This window comes from Galeopterus variegatus, unplaced genomic scaffold, assembly GCF_000696425.1.
Source record: "Galeopterus variegatus unplaced genomic scaffold, G_variegatus-3.0.2 Scaffold1119, whole genome shotgun sequence".
NCBI lineage: Eukaryota > Metazoa > Chordata > Mammalia > Dermoptera > Cynocephalidae > Galeopterus > Galeopterus variegatus.
In genome coordinates, this window is record NW_007727230.1 from 386,843 (window position 1) to 403,058 (window position 16,216).

General features: G+C 54.7%; 1 protein-coding gene across 2 annotated transcripts in view; it reads left to right on the top strand.

Annotated features, from left to right (window-relative positions):
* The first annotated feature begins 4,757 nt into the window (after positions 1 to 4,757).
* Positions 4,758 to 16,216, top strand: part of PHLDB1 (pleckstrin homology-like domain, family B, member 1) — a 51,807-nt gene continuing 40,348 nt past the window's right edge. For both annotated transcript variants that reach the window (XM_008574932.1, XM_008574933.1), the window contains exons 1-4: positions 4,758 to 4,933; positions 5,596 to 5,719; positions 6,847 to 7,017; positions 14,577 to 14,702. In XM_008574932.1, the coding sequence (XP_008573154.1) occupies positions 4,874 to 4,933; positions 5,596 to 5,719; positions 6,847 to 7,017; positions 14,577 to 14,702 (481 nt within the window). In that variant the 5' untranslated portion in view covers positions 4,758 to 4,873. The remainder of the gene's footprint in view (positions 4,934 to 5,595; positions 5,720 to 6,846; positions 7,018 to 14,576; positions 14,703 to 16,216) is intronic.

Consider the following 16,216-nt stretch of genomic DNA (forward strand, 5'->3'; position numbering starts at 1 on the left):
AGCTCCTCACCGCGCCAGGTCAGGCAGCCGCGCCGCGCCCCGGCCCCCCGCGCCGCCTTCCACAACACAGCGCACACATGCATCCCCGGAATCACACCTCCGGTACACACGCACAACCCTTGCACACACCTAGGCCTCACCACATACTCCACGCGCACTTCACATCCGCGCCTCACTCACAGGGAGCTGCCCCCAGCGCTCACGCAGCCCCGCTCACACACGCAGCCCCAATCACACACGCAGCCCCTGCTCACGCACGCATCCCCAATCACACACGCATCCCCAATTACACACGCAGCCCCGCTCACACACGCAGCCCCGCTCACACACGCATCCCCTGCTCATGCACGCAGCCCCGCTCCTGCACGCATCCCTGCTTACAGCTCACACGCAGCCCACTGACGCACGCACCCCCACTGACACAGCCCCACTGATACACGCGCCCCACTGACAAACGCACCCCCTTCACACGCAGCCCCACTGACACACGCGCCCCACTGACACGCAGCCCCACTGACACACGCACTCCATTGACATACTCAGCTCCACTGACACGCAGGCAGCCCCACTGACATGCACCCCCCTGACGCAAGCATCCCACTTGACACACGTGCCCCACTGACACACGCGTCCCACTGACACGCGTCCCACTGACACACGCACCCCACTGACACAAGCATCCCACTGACACACGCAGCCCCACTGACACACGCGGCCCCTCACAAACACGTGCCTCCCACACACTCAGCTCCTCTTCCCGCAGCTGCCTCGCAGAAAGGAGCGGGCGGTGTCTGTGGGGCCGCCCCCTTTCCCCGCCGCGCAAACAAGCGGCTCCTTCTTCCTGCCCCGCCGAAGAAAGGCCGCTTGTCCCGCCGGCAGGGGCAGGCGGAGCGGCCGCGGCAGGCGGCCCAACACTGCGGCCTTGTCCCACCCGGGCGGCCTGCGGAGGGGCAGGCCGAGGGGACATGAGGGGCTACTCCCTTGCGGAGCACCCACTGCGCCCTGCGGCTCCGGGGAGCTGCCCCTTTCCAGGACCCTCCCCTCGAAAAACATAACCCCACGCTACACTCGCGTCTCTCCCCCTGGCGCTGTCTCCCCTAACCTCTGGCGGCCACCTCACCTCTCTTCCACCTCTGCGGCCCCCGTCGGCCCCCGTCTCCCTCGTTGCCTTCACCTCCCCATCTTCCCGCCCCCTCAGTTCCCCCTCCAGTGCCCTCAGTCCTCCTAGTGCCTCCCCAGTCTTCCCTCTGTCATCCCCTCCACTTGAGGACCCCTCTGTCCTCGGTCTCCCCCCACCTCTCCACCTGTCTGTTCCTCAGTCCCCTCCGCATCTCGCCCTCAGTCTTCCCCTCCCCAGCTGTGATGTTTCCTCATCCCTCAGTCTCCCTCTTTCGCTTTCCCCTCCCAGCCTCCGCGTCTCCCCTTCCCTCGCCCCAGCCCTCCGCAGACCCCCTTTGCTGTCTGCCTCATTTTTCTCAACCTCAAGTTCTCCAGTCCCAGGCCCTCGGACAACCCCCCTCCCCCCAGGTCCCCACCCCGCTGAGGCGTCCCGCCCACTGGGCTCCCAGCCTCAGTTTCCTTCCCTTCCCGACTCCTTCCTCCGCGGGCGGCCCTTCCCCGAGGGCGGATGTGCGCCAGGAAGGCGAAGGTGGCGGCTGGCAGAGAGGATCCCGGCTCGGCTCGGCGGGCCTCGGGCCACGGCCATGCGACGCCCGGGACGAGGCCTCGGTTGGCCCCCCGGGACACAGGTGAGACCTAGAGTGACCCGCAGGGGTCTAGGGAGCCCTCGAGCAGTGGCGCCATGGAGGGCCGGGCCTTTCTCTCGGGAGCTGGCTTTGGACCTTTCATCTTGGGCCCCGGTGGGAACCCGGGACCTCCTTCAGTGCCTGGTGGGGCCAGAGCTCGTCGACTCTTCCCCCGGCCTCCCTCCGCCCTCATTCGGGTGCCGAGATCTCCGAGGGGTGACTCTGGGCGCCTCACTCGGAGGATAGGGCTGGGGACGGGTGGCCCGGGTGCCGGCGCCTTCCCGCTGGGCGAGGAGGCCGGGCCGGGGTCGCCGCACGCGGGGCCCTCCCTGTGGCTCGTCAGAGGCAGGCACCCAGGCCTCTGCCACCCTTCTCCCGAGGAGGCGCTCGGGGGTCTGTCCCCGTGGAGAGGAGGGCGACGGAGACCCGGGGCTCACCGCCCGCTTCCTCGCTCGAGAGCCGGACTCACGTCGCTGGGGCCTTTTTTGGCCGCGGGGCGGGCGGGGTTTCCTGGAAAGGCCGTGGAGGCCAGGGCAGGGCGGCGGGGTGGGTAATGACAGCGCCGTGGTGAGCAGCGGGCGGGTCCGGCGGAAGCGGGTCAGCCAGCGGGGGCGCCCCAGCGCAGCGTCCTTCGCCGCCCAGGCCAGAGTGCGGGTCCGAGGAATGGGCGCCCCCAGGCGGCGACTCTCCCGGCCGCGGCGAGACCCCTTTGTAGAAGCAGCGCCCGAGTGCTGGGACAGGTTGATCTGGTGTCTCTTTCTGCTTCACCTGGATTAGGTTTCCGAGCTGGGGCCACAGCCTCGCACCTCCCAATCTCTACATCTTTTCTTATCTTCTCCCTACACCTCTCACCTTATCTCTACCTCTCCTTTCACCTCCTTATTCCCTTCTCTCCTCTACTCTTGTTCCACATCAACCTTATTCCTTTACAATCTTAATCTCCACTTGAAGTTCTTTGGTGTAAATAAATGAGTACACCCACAGCCGCCTCACAGGAAGATAGTGACAAATACTCCAATTTGACAGACAAAGAGACTGAGGCCCATACAGGTGAAGTACCTTGCTCGAGGTCACACAGCTCATAATAATATCCGGTATTTTTATAGTGCTTTGCATTTCCCAGAGTCTTGTTTAATTAATATAGTAACTGAATCTTCAGCCAGACCTCTTTTTTTTTAAGCTAACATCTTTATTGAGGTATAATTTGTATACCATAAAATCTACTCAATTTAATTTAATCATTTAAGCAATGATTTTCAAAAAGTATATTATATAGAGCTGTGCAACCATCATCACAATTTAATTTTAGAAAATCTCTATCAACACCTCCCCCGCCCAATATTGTGTGCATTTACAGTCACTCCCCATTCCATTTCAGTTTCCTCCTTTTGTCCACCAGAGCTTTTGTTTGCTTTTTTGTGAGCTCAGATATTTATTTAAAAGAATATTTTAAAAGATCCATATTTTCAGTTGTTTTGTAGTGTTTTTTTTTTTTTTTTTTTTTTTTTTTTTTTTTTTTTTTTTTTTTTTTTTTTTTTATCATTCTGGTTTTATAGAAGAATGACTTGACTTTCAGAGAAGTTAAATAACATGTCGAAGATCTTACAGCTAAAAATAATAAAGTCAGCATAGAATTTAAGGCTCTTGCATCCTAGTCTAAAGGTCTTTTCACTAAAGGATGATACCTTTCCTTCATCATTACTTATTGTTTTGTTTTTCTTACCCCCTCTTTTACATAAATCCCCCATTCCCAACTCACTCTCTTGCCTCTCAACTCTCAGAAATTGCTGAGGGATTTCCCTGAGACTGAGGAGCAATATAGCAATCTTTTCCTGGAAATTCTTCCCATGGCCAGGACTCCTGGGGACATGCCCGGCCAGCTTGGGGTTTGGTGAGGGTTAATGTTCTTTGCCTTCCCTCTTCCCAGGCAGTCTTGGGGTGGGCCCCAGGCTCTGTTCTGGCCTCTCTTCCACTAGCTTGGGTGGAAATGGTGACGGAGATGATGTAGTTCAGGCCCGGAAGGGTGGAAGCTGGGAGGGTAAATTTAGTAACTTCATAGCTGAGGCCCTTGGGATCCGCTGCCAGGGTTAGACACTCCTTGGAATGCTGGTTTCTGTCCCCACTTCCTCTCCAAGTCACCTAGTAGATGGCTAGAAGAAAAAGTGGAGGGAAACCCTGCTTTCCTGGATATACCTCCCTACCTCCAACTACACTCTTCTCAGCTTTCCCCAGTAACATTTCAGCAGCAGATGGGAAGTTTCTCACCTCAGCAAGTTGGACAACGGATAGGCATGTGGGCACACATTAGTACACAAAGGTTGTTCCTCACATTTCTCAGGTTCCAAAAAAGGAACCAGGGAGAGAGGGATGGGTGGTGGTGGGGGATTCAAGTTCTGGCCCTGGAATTTATCTCACCCCTAATTTTAAGGGCTAAAGTTTCTTACAGCACCAAGCCAGTTAAGAAACAAGACTCCTATATTCCCAGTATTAGTCACCACTAAATTTTTTTAGCTGATTGTGTTGCTTTCTGGGGAAGAAAGGATGCAGGAGTTCAAACATATAGAGATGGAAGGAATGGCTGAGTTTTTCTTTTGTGTCTCCTTAAGAAAACATCCTGCTGAGACCCCTGAGAAAAGAGACAAAGGGAGAAGAGGAGACAGAAAGGTTGGGGAGGGAGCTTCTGTTTCAGCCCTGCCACCCACCTGGGGCTACCAGTGTCCTTGGAAGGGATTTTTCTCACCCTGCTTAATCCTCCACATGGCTGAGGGTCTTCAACTGCCAAGACCTGGGTTCTGGGTAGTATAGGACAAGAAAGCACAAAAGTACAGGTTGGGCTCTATGGGGCTGTTCATGCTTATAGTGGCAAGGGCCAGGACTGATGTAGTATGGTATCAATGCTGTGGCTGGAGACCGGGCACTGCCATCCCCCCCAACCCCCCAGCACCTCACCAAACTCTTTAGCTCCCTCCATTTTTCTTCAGCATGAGCATGCTGGGAATGATGGTGGCTGATGCTGCCCCTGCCCTGAGAACCCCACCACAGAGCCTATTTCTTTCCCTCTTTTGCCCTGGCCTCCCTACCTCACCTGCTTTCTGCTGTGTCCCCAGGAGCTCTGGAGCCCTAGGACTATGGATGCGCTCAATAGGAACCAGGTAGGCCCTGGATGCAAGACCCAGGCCACGATGCAGGTGAGTGGGGTTGGGGCCATGGGGCAGGGCTGTTAGTGAGGATGGATTCAGTTCTTCTATCCACCTGTGGTCCCAACCGAAGGAGAGCAGCAGTTCTGTTCCTCTCTGCCCTTCCCCAGGTCCCAAGCCTATTAACAGCTCAGTCTTTATCTGAATCAGGTTAATTGGTTCACCTAGAAACTACCCTTTGAAAGTCAGAAAGCACTTTACAGATTGACCCTGGGCTTGTATCACTCCTCAATCCATGCCTCTACCCTCCCTTGCAATTTAGTTTAGCAGGTTACCAGCAATTACCAAGTGGATAGCCACGGAAAAGTCTGCAGGGTGCTTGATTTACCCTTCTCTACAGTACCCCCTCCTCCTTACCCAATGCCACTCTCCACCCTGTTCTCCTTGTTTCTGTTTTAATAGACAAAAGGGACAGTTGAGCCAAGACTTGAGATAAATCCAGTGGGACAAGTTAGTGGCCTAGATTCAGATCTAATTACAATTTAGTGGACTAATGCTCTGTGTAAGATTTTGTGCTGAGCCTCTCAGCACCCTCAGAGCCATTTGGAGAGTGGCAAGGGCTGGTGAGAGTGCTGGTGTGACTGAGACTAGAGTGGCAAGGTGCTGGCATGGAGTCTCTAATGATGCTCATCCCCCACCCGTACTACCTGCAGAAAGGTCCCTTGGACCTGATTGAGACAGGCAAAGGGCTGAAAGTGCAAACGGACAAACCCCATCTGGTTAGCCTGGGCAGTGGGCGGCTCAGCACGGCTATCACCCTCCTGCCGTTGGAGGAAGGTAAGTATGGACAGGGTGTCCCACCTGCCACCCTCCATCCTTATAGTCATTTCTGCCCTGGGGGCCAAGTTCCTGTAGGTAGGGGGCCCTTCTGCTGTCTGCTGGCAAGGCTCGCCTCCCCACCCCACCAACTTGCTTCTCTGGTCTCTGCCTCCCAGACTGCCTACCTTCTTTGGTAGATAATCTGGCTCCATGACTGGGATTAAAGATCAGTTTAGAAACAAGGAGGAGAGCACTGAGAGAAACAGGAGAGCACATTGCTCTTAGCAACCAGTGTGACCAAGAAGAAAAGGGGCCCCACTCCACAGCAATGCCTGGCATGGGAGACTGTATTGGTGGAGAATGGAGAGATGGCAGTGGGGTCAAGGTCTCCCAAGATAAGGCCCTGGCATGGCCCCCTTTACCTTTCAGCTTCTGCCTTTCCTCTGTCCTCTCCTGGCTGCACTTGTTGCCTGGGTGATGCTACATTCCCCGCATTCTCCAAATACCAGTCCCAGGGGCTCTGCCGGGGGAGGGGCTGCTCCTGCAGAAGTTGTGGAGGGAAAGGGTGTACTGAAGAGAGAAGGAGTGAGGGAGGGGATGGGTTGCAGGTGGCAGAAGGGAGCAAGAGAAGAAGGAGAGAGGGAGATTTAGAAGAAAAAAGAGGGGAGTGGGATGAGGGAGAAAAGGACAAAAGGACATAGGGAGAAGCAGTTGCGAGGACTAAGGGAAGGTCTGCAGAAAAGAGGTCCCCTTAAGAAAAAAGAGGGGAGTGGGATGAGGGAGAAAAGGACAGAAGGACATAGGGAGAAGCAGTTGCGAGGACTAAGGGAAGGTCTGCAGAAAAGAGGTCCCCTTTCTTTGCTCTATCTTTCTTTGCTCTATCTGTCCCCTGTCTTTGCTCTATCTGGGTCCTGCTGTGCTCTCTGGGCCTTTACATTCTCAGGCAGAGTTTTTTCTGCTTGAGAAGAGCTTCTATCACTTACTGTCTCAACCAGGCTCAGGGGCCCAATAGTGGTGGCTAGTGGTAAGCAGGGATTCTTTCTGGAGTAGGAGGTAGAAATGTACTTCCACTGTGCCCTCCTTGTCCCGTCCCTACCTCCTCAGCCTGGACAACCCCTCTGACTCAGTTTGCCTCCTGTCTCCAGGGAGAACGGTGATTGGCTCTGCAGCCAGGGACATCTCACTGCAGGGTCCAGGCCTGGCTCCAGAGCACTGCTACATCGAGAACCTACGGGGCACCCTCACCCTCTACCCTTGTGGCAATGTCTGCACTATTGATGGGCTCCCTATCCGGCAGCCCACCCGGCTCACTCAGGGTAAGGTTTGATTCTCCCAAACAGAGGGGCAGTCTGTTTAAAAGCCTGTGCTTGTTAGGTACAGGGGAAGCCTGCTGTGGTGGTTGCCATGAGAACTGCCTGAGTGGCCATACTAGGGGTGGTGTGCTCAGGTGCATCTGGATGTGCCTAAACAAAATCCCAAACCCCTCCAGCACCCAGACTGTCTTCAACCTGCTTTTCTTCTCTGGTCACTCCCACCCAGCCTCCCCACACCATGAGGAGAGAAGAGGTTCTGATTCCTGCTATCAGAGGGCCTGGGCTGTGATGTGGTTGTTAGCATTGTTGGGGAAAAGCAATTGGAGCAGCAACAAGAGGGTATCAGTGGCATTGTTCCATGACGCCAAGCGGGAGAGGAGAACAACACCCCCTGATCGGGATGGGGCAAGCGCAAACTCTGATAACAAAATCTGAGGACATGCCTGCTCCCACTGCAAGTCAGTTGACAGTAGCTTTTGGGTCATGAATATGCTGTTTCCCAAAGCAACGGGCCATTCTGTTGTGTAAGGTAGCTGTAAAAATGGAGTCCCTAATTACTACGGTTACCAGGGAGGTAAGGGGTTGGCCCAGGTGGCATTTTGACAGACCAGGTGTGTTCACCCTGGAAGCAGGATTTCAAGCATCAATTCATACAGTGAATCCTCAGGTTAGGGGAATAAGAAAAGCAGATTTGGGTGGGGGTTTAGAAGTGGGGTTAACATGAGGATGGGAGCTTTGGACTAAGCCTGGCTCTGAGCAGGAAGACTGATGGCCTGGCATTTTTTTTTTTTTTCTGGGGACTCTTCCTGGCTAAATCCCCTTTGCAGTGGAAATCCTACTCACTCCACTGTCTCCCTCTCTCCTCTGTTCAGACCCCTTGGAGCCTTTGAATACTACACCTTTCACAGCTGATCCAGGAGATCTGACCTTGCCAGACTCCTTTCTTCCTGCCCTTGAGTATGGGCAGGGCGTGGGCCACTGATTCCTGGGAAGCAGGTCTGCCAGCAGCAGCAGGCAGGCCCTTGCCTTCTCTGGGACTTCGAGGCATCTGATTCTTTTTTTTTTTTTTTTTTTTAAAGATGACCGGTAAGGGGATCTTAACCCTCGACTTGGTGTTGTCAGCACCACACTCTCCCAAGTGAGCTAACTGGCCATCCCTATATAGGGATCTGAACCCGTGGCCTTGGTGTTATCAGCCCCACACTCTCCCAAGTGAGCCACAGGGCCGGCCCGAGGCATCTGATTCTGAATGAGATGAGCAACCCCCATAAATTGGAGCTTTGGCTATCATGCCATCTGGTTCCTGACAATCTTCTTCCATCTCAGAGAGAGCATCTTTTCCAAGGTATGGGTGCTTGGAGGTGAGACAATAGAGCATAAGGGGAGGCAGGGTCAAGTTCAAAGAAGGCCCAGCCCTTACTCCCCCAGCCCCAAATCCCACCACTTTCACAAGCAAGAACATTCTTACCCTGCATGTTGTGAGTAGGGTGAAGGAACAAATGCTCTGTAGGCCTCTCTTGTCTGATCTTCCCAGCGCATCATTTAGCTTCCTGAGAAGAGGGAGGGCCTGGGGCCAAGATGGAATTCTTAAGCATTTCCTGTGGCCCCAGTGACCTCCCCTTCCCAAGCCACAAGCCCACCCTGCCAAGTATGTACCCTCCCACTCTCCTCTGACCCTAAACCCCCTTCCCTTTTTCTGCCCCTAGCCCCAGAGCCTTCTTGTCTGGGCTTGCCTGTCTCAGAAGCTTGGCAGCCTGTGGAGGGGTAGGCAGAGGCACAAAGGAATGGGTGTTCTTCTCCCCAGTCCTCCCCCTCCCTTGGGCTCCAGGAGCTGAGGGTTTCCTTGTCTCATCTCTGGAGCAAGGCACCAAGCTCAGCCCTGCCTGGCCCCACTCCGGACATTCTTGGGAGTGCGTTTCCTTGGAAACTGGGTGGCTCAAGGGTACACGTGCTATCTCTGTATGTCTGTGTAACTGGAGTATGTTTACATGTCTCTGGATGTGTTTGTGACTCTGGGCTTGTGCATCTCTGTGTTTGTGTCTTTCTTTATGTTTATGGATCAGTGTGTTTGAGTGCGGCAAATACACTGATCCATAAACATAACCCCTGAGGGCGGCAGGGGTTAACTCAGGACTGATGGTACCAAAATGTCTGTGTGTGTACTCCTATGTGTGTATATGAGAACTCACTGACCACATGCCTGTCTGTGGGCATGTGTACAAGAAGATCATTTTCCCTGTCTTATTCCTGTAATCTGGCCTTGTAGTGGGGACCCTCATCTTTGAGAAAGAGGGCTGGTTAGAGGGCAGACTTACAACACCAAGGTCATGGGTTCAGATCCCTGAACCAGCCAGCTGAAAAAAAAAAAAAAAATTGAAAAACAGAGTGCTACCCTGGGAATAACAAGGAATCTGCTCTGGCTGGGCCAGGACTTCGATACATCATTCTGGGCACTGTGCCCAGCCATAGGCAACTTGGAGAGACACACTTCATGAAATCAGAGATGTTAGCGACAGGCTCTTCTTGCAGGAATATGCCTGGGCCAGGGGGGTGGGGAGGCAGTCAGAGAGCAGATGCCAATCTTTACCATAGAGCTATGAACATGGGAGCATGAAGTGAGGGAGCCAGGAAGATTTGATTCCGCCCCCTCTACCCAGGCATCTTGGCACATCCCACGCTGCCCTCTTCTCTACAGAGCAAGGGGTGGAGCTGGGAATAGGACCAAATAAATGAGGAGGAATCTCAATCTGGGTCTAGTCTGCTCCACCCTGAGATCACAGCGCCAGACCACATGAAAGATCTGGGAGGGGACTAAGTAGGGGAGGACCCAGAAAGCCACACAGCTCAGGGCCCAGGCTGTCTAGACAGTAGGTCCCCATCCACGCCTAGCATTCACTGCCAGCCCTTGTTTGTCTCCAAGTCTTGTTCATTCCGTAAGCCCCTCGTTGGAGGGTAGGGGCTTGCGTGAGGCCAGCAGAGGAGTGTGGCTGGGGAGCCAGGACTCCTGGGTTATCCAGCTGCCTCTCTCTGAGACCCAGAACACTGAGTCTCTTCCCCTGTCACCCAGTTATTCCTTCTGTAACCTGGGAGTGAAGCCTCCAGCATTTCTCCATTATAAAACTGATAAAGATCTTGGCTAATAAACCCTAAAGGTAGGAAAGCAGCAGTGAAGGTTTCTAGCTTCCCATTTCTTTGTCTCTGCCTCCTGCCCTATTTCTCACTGGCCAGCATCCTCTGGGTCTGCCTGGGTCTATCCAGCTGGCCATCACAGTTTCCAGATGGATGAATCACTCTTCCTGAGGAGATTTTTTTAAAGCCTCCCTTCATTTTGCATTTGACCCTATGTGGTTCTTCCTTTTTCCTTCAGAAGGGGACTAAGGAGTGTGCACATGTGAGCGTGGAAATGTGTGCATGTGTGTAGTATGGCAGTGTGGCTGGGTGGGGTAGTGAGTGAGCTGTTCAGCAAGGGTGGAAATTTTGCCTGATTATTTCTCTAAAGAGGAATAATCTTTACAAATCTTTTTGTTTCAGAATCTCTCCAGGGACTGAGTGAAAGGATAGCTGTGCCTGAGTGAGTGTGTAAATAAGAAAGGGGTTGGAGACTGGGGGGGCTGTGTGCATAAGAATAAATGTGAGAGACAGAGTGTGTTTGTGAGGGTGTTTGTGTGACTCAGAGTGTGCACAGCTGAGAGGGTGTCAGCGTGACTGAGCAATTGCTTGTGTGTATCTGAGAGAAAGAAGGCGGTGTGTCTCGTAAGGTTCTAGTGTCCACAGTCCAGGTCCCTGGAACTCTCTGGGACCCCAGCTGGATGGTAGGTACCTGCGTGGCTCAGAATCTCAGCCTGACCCTAGGGGCTTCAGAGGTAGGTGGTGCTGTGTTTCCCAGATAGAAACGGTACCTTATTAGGGTGGGAAGTCTCTTTGCTGGGGCCAGCACAACTGCAGATTGTGGCTAGGGAGGGAGGGTTGGCTTCAGGGGCCCCAGGAGGTGGACTGGCTTGATAGGGGCAGTGTCTTGGTCCAGCTTGGGTCATGGGGTGAGCTGTGGGGAGTGGGGGCCAGAAGAGGAGGTGTTGAGGATGGAGATAGGAGCTGGGCTCACTGCTGCCTGCATTGCACAGAGCATTGCCTCGGCCTGAACTCCCAGCCCAGGGTGACCTTATAGTGCCAGACTGAGGGCCAGAGCCAGACCTGGTGACCTAGGTGAATTCCTGGGGCTCCTGCTCTTCCCCTCTCCCTCGCATATGGAGCCCTGGAATGTCAGAGCTGGACCTCTGCAGTCATTGACCCCAGCCTCTTCATTCTGTAGATAAGGAATCCGAGGCCAGAGGGTGTGACTGGCCCCAGGTGACACAGCCAGGCAAGGGCCAGCACTGTCTGGATCCCAGGCCTCAGCCACTGACCCCCCACCACAGAGGGCTCTGAGTGAGACCCTGCCAGCTGCCTCACTCCCCTCATCCTGCCTCCTCGCTCTTCATACTCTGACCTCTGTATTTACCTTTCACCTTCCCTACCTTCGGTCAGCTCCCTTGACCCTTTCCTCTCCGGCCAGCCCAGCTGGCTCCCTCGCAGCATCCTCACGCCCCGCCCTCTCCATCCAGCTCCCCGTTCTTCTCCATCACTTCCTCTTCCCCTCCGCCTCTCCTTTGTCCCTCCCTCCCTGGCTCCCTTCCCCCGCCGCTGGTGGCCGGCCCGCCCCTCCCCGGGCATTGGCGGCTGCTGGCTGCCTCGCCGCTCGCTCCGGCGCTGGAGCCAGCGGCGCGGGAGGTCGGCCCGCCCCCTCAAAGGCCCGGGGCGGGCCGGGGACCTGGAGGGCTCGAGCTAGCGGGGACGAGCGGTCCGGTGGTCCGGGTTCGGCGGTGAGTCCTCAGCCCTGGTCCAGCCACAGCCCCAGGCAGCCGGACACAGAGAAGCTTTGGCCTGGAGGGGCATTTGAGGGAGGGTGGGCGAGAGGAGGTGGGTGGGTCCTCAGCCCCCTTTGGGGAGTTTGAGGCTGTGAGACTGGATTGTTTACGTGCCCTGAACATTTCTGAGTGGCGAGTCTGTGCTTGGGGGCACTTCTCAAGGGTGCAGACCTCATCTTCCCCACCTCAGCAGTCCCTTCCTCAGCCCCACCTCCAGATGGGATTGAGGGGTCCTGGTTAGGATGAGGGGAGCCTGTGTTATGGCCAAAAGGGGTCTCTGATGGGAAAGGCCAAGGCCCTCCCTCTCATTTTCCCTTCACCCAGCCTCCCTTTGGTCAACCCATTCTATTTGTGTGGCCAGCAGGGCAGTGACTGTCGCTCTGTAAGTGTGTAAGCATGTATGCCTAGGAGTCTGTGTGTGTTTCTGTGAGCATGTATGTGTAGGAGTCTGTGTGTGGCGTTTCCCCTCTGCATCTCTCAGGTAGACTCTACCCTCTCCAGTTTTTTGCCCAGTTTTTTCCTCCAGATGTGCAGCTTCTCCACCCACCTGGACACAACTGGGCCCTGAGCCCCTCTGGGCATGAGGGGCATGAACCATGACTTTGGCTGGATGGGTGGGGGTCCCTGGCATTCTGAGAGGGCTGGCCTTTGTGGTTGTAGGGCAGAGAGGGGGCTTCTTCCTAGAAACAGGCTGGCCAGGCCCCTGGGGGCAGTAGGGGCCAGAGTTGGGGCAATGCCTGGGGCCCCTGAGTGCAAATAGAAAGTTAATTTGGGCAGGAGCTGGGCTGCTCTCAGTCCTGCTGCCCTCCTGCCCGCTCTATTAATATGGATCCAGCTCTGCTGCCTGGCATCACTATTTATAGCCCAGAGGCAGCATGGCCACACCCCCTCTGTGTGTGGGGGGCGCAAAGGAGAGGGCAGGGAACTCAGTTATAGGTGCGAGGGTGGAGGGTCCCTAGATGCCCATAGCCTCCTTGGGTGGGCCTGGCACTGCTGGGCTGGAATCCACCCAGACTCCCCACCTATTCCCAGCCGGGACTGTGTGGTCACACTTCTGATGCCCACCACCCACGACCCCCTCCCAACATGAACCCAGGGTTGAGTGGTTCTGTCTAGACCCTGTGAACTCATCATTAATTATCCTACTAAATGGCTGAAAGGAGGGGGAGGGGCCTGGCAGGGCTCTTCTGAAACAGCTGTGTTTGTAATTAGGTGGATGGTGTGGTTGGCTATTATTTATTCCAATTAAGATTGCTCTGGGATTAGCTCCTCTGATTGGTGGCTTGGCAGGGAAGACTGCCTCCTCTCTTAATCACCCGTCAGCCTTTGGAATTTGTTGGTGCCCACCTGCTTGGGAGGGCCTGTGGATGTGCCAGGGTAGTAGGTGGCTTTGTCCACTGCAGTTATCTGCTATGTGCTAGCTGCCCCCCAACCAAATAGCAATGCTCAGGGTCCCAGGAATAGGCTCCTGAGCTTTTCAGTAGGGGACCTGCCAAGGTACCCACATGGCCTGGGATGCCCCTTGCCCTGTGGCCTGCCTGAGCTGAACTGTCTAAGCGCCCAGGAATGTAGAATTCTCTGCCAGTCTTAGCTCAGACTGGCATGAAGCTTGGGGCGCCAAGTGGCACCAGATTGGGTAGACAAGAGGCTGGGGCCAGGGGCCAGGGGTGTAGATAAATTGCAATGGTGGGTGGTAGAGAACATCGGGGCTCTGGCTTCTCTCAACACAGCATCTTCTGCAGGAGCCATGTGATGTGGCTGGGAGGCGGAGTTCTGCCAGCCAGGCTTAGGCGCCCATGGGCACACCTGCCGCTGTGCACACTCCTGGTGCCACAGGCTATACTTTCTGGCTCCCATACACCCTCCCCACTCCATGCACTCGTACTTCCTGGGCAGGACTGGGCTTGTGTCAGCTGCCTGGGAATGTGCTTGAATGAGGCCAGGCCCAGTGGCCTAGGCTTAGTTAGATTCCAGGGGAAACCAGGGAGCAGCCAGAGGGGTTCTTTGTCATAAAGAAAGAGGGTGATGGTCACTCCTAGACTTTCAGAGAGGGTGGCAGCTCTCCTAAGGCCACACAATAATAAGGGATCAGAGCAAATTCTGGGCTCTGCTAGGTCATCTCATTGATCCATGGTTTTTCCCTTGTCTCCTAATCTCAGAGCTTTTTTCATGTCCCTGGAAGTTGCTGCCTCTCAAACTGATCTTTCTACCCATGGGGCGGTGGATCATGGTTGGGGATGGGGAGACATGGGTGTCTATATTCTCTGAAAAACTTTCTCCATTTACAGAGTATTTTCACATATACTGCCTTATTAGCCCTGCAAGATCAGTGGTATTGTACCCATTTTTCTGATGAGATCACTAGACTCAGAGGTGAAGTCACTTCACCAGAAGATTTCATAGCTCGTAAGAAGAAGAGGAGTTAGGATGAGGACTCAGATCTTGGGATTCACCCACCCGTGCCCTTTCCATTCTTTCTTGTGCTGTGGAGCCCTGGAGGTGGCTGTCTCAAGCACAGGCAGGATCAGGTGTGGAGTCTCTGAACACTGAGAGTGCAGGTGGAGATGGCTCTTTGGAGCCTGGAGTGAGCCTACTAGTGCTGTGGGGTGTGATAGCTTCAGGCCTGCCTGCCCTTCCAAGTGTTCATTTTCTCCACAGGCTGCATGTTGTGCCTGGGTCAGTCCACCTTCCTCCGGTTTAACCACCCGGCTGAAGCCAAGTGGATGAAGAGCATGATTCCAGCAGGAGGCCGGGCCCCTGGGGCCCCCTACAGCTCTGGCCCTGGTAGGTACCCAGCTGCGGCAGGGGGTTGGGCTGGTGACACCCTTGGATAGTCCTCCTTTGGAGTGCTAGAGCAAGGATGATACTGATGGTCTGGGATTACTGCCTCCTACCATGGACTGGTGGAGAATGCCAGGCAGTGGGCAGATCCCAGGCAGTGCTGCTTGGCTGGAATTGGGGAATCATGTGCCTTGAGGGATGGAAGGTTCTGCCAGACTGTACCCCACTGCCCTGGAAGATGCCACTCAATATCTGGGACTCTGGCCCTCTTGTCATCTCCAGGGAGTCACACCCTCAAGAGTGGCTTGAGGGGCAGAAAGAAGCATTAAGCTCAACCCCCTGTAAGCTCTGGTAGGTCCCAGCTGCTGCTGATCATGTCCTCAGGCCCTGCCCAACCCTCAGGACATGCCATGCCCGCCGATGACTCAGTGGAGCAGCTGCAGTTTGTGTGTGAATTATTGATCCCCAGAGGAGAATTGGTGATTGTTCCAGGGAACCAACACAGGCCCCCTCAGCCCAGCTGCCTAGGGTTGGGGTGCAGACCAGGAAGCTACCAGTGGGTCTGCTACCCTGGACTTTGCACTGGCATTGCGATAGCTGTGGGATGACAGGTGTCAATGTGGTGCTGGGGCAGGTGGACACATATGTCAGGTACACCTAGTGGGGTGGTATCAGTGGCCTAAATGTATAGTCTGGGACCTGAGGAAAGGTGGGTGGTCACTGGGATCACCAGCACCCATAGCAACCCCTTTGACTATGTCCCTCACAATCCCCATAATTTAGACCCATAATCAGTCTTGCAAAGGCTTTCCCTTCTCCTCTCTCAATCCCTAGTTTCTTCCAGTCTCTTGGTGGCTCAGAAGCCTAGGTTCCCAGTCCACTCCCTAGTTAGTTTTACCCTACCCCCATCTAAGCCTTGCCATTCCCCATAATTTAGACCCATAATCAGTCTTGCAAAGGCTTTCCCTTCTCCAAACAAAAAAACTAGTTTCTTCCAGTCTCTTGGTGGCTCAGAAGCCTAGGTTCCCAGTCCACTCCCTAGTTAGTTTTACCCTACCCCCATCTAAGCCTTGCCATTCCCCATAATTTAGACCCATAATCAGTCTTGCAAAGGCTTTCCCTTCTCCAAACAAAAAAACTAGTTTCTTCCAGTCTCTTGGTGGCTCAGAAGCCTAGGTTCCCAGTCCACTCCCTAGTTAGTTTTACCCTACCCCCATCTAAGCCTTGCAATACCACTCCTTTAGCTGTTTGGGACAGTGGTTCCAGGGACTCATGGTTGGTTGACAACGGCAGGGGCAAGGCAAAGGCAGGCTCTTGCTGGCGTGGTTTAATAGGCATACCACTCCTTTAGCTGTTTGGGACAGTGGTTCCAGGGACTCCTGGTTGGTTGACAACGGCAGGGGCAAGGCAAAGGCAGGCTCTTGCTGGCGTGGTTTAATAGGATAATTGGAGGCACTGAGCTGCACCTAGTTGCTGGCCAGCCGGGCTTCCAGGAACCGGCAACTAACACCAGATCC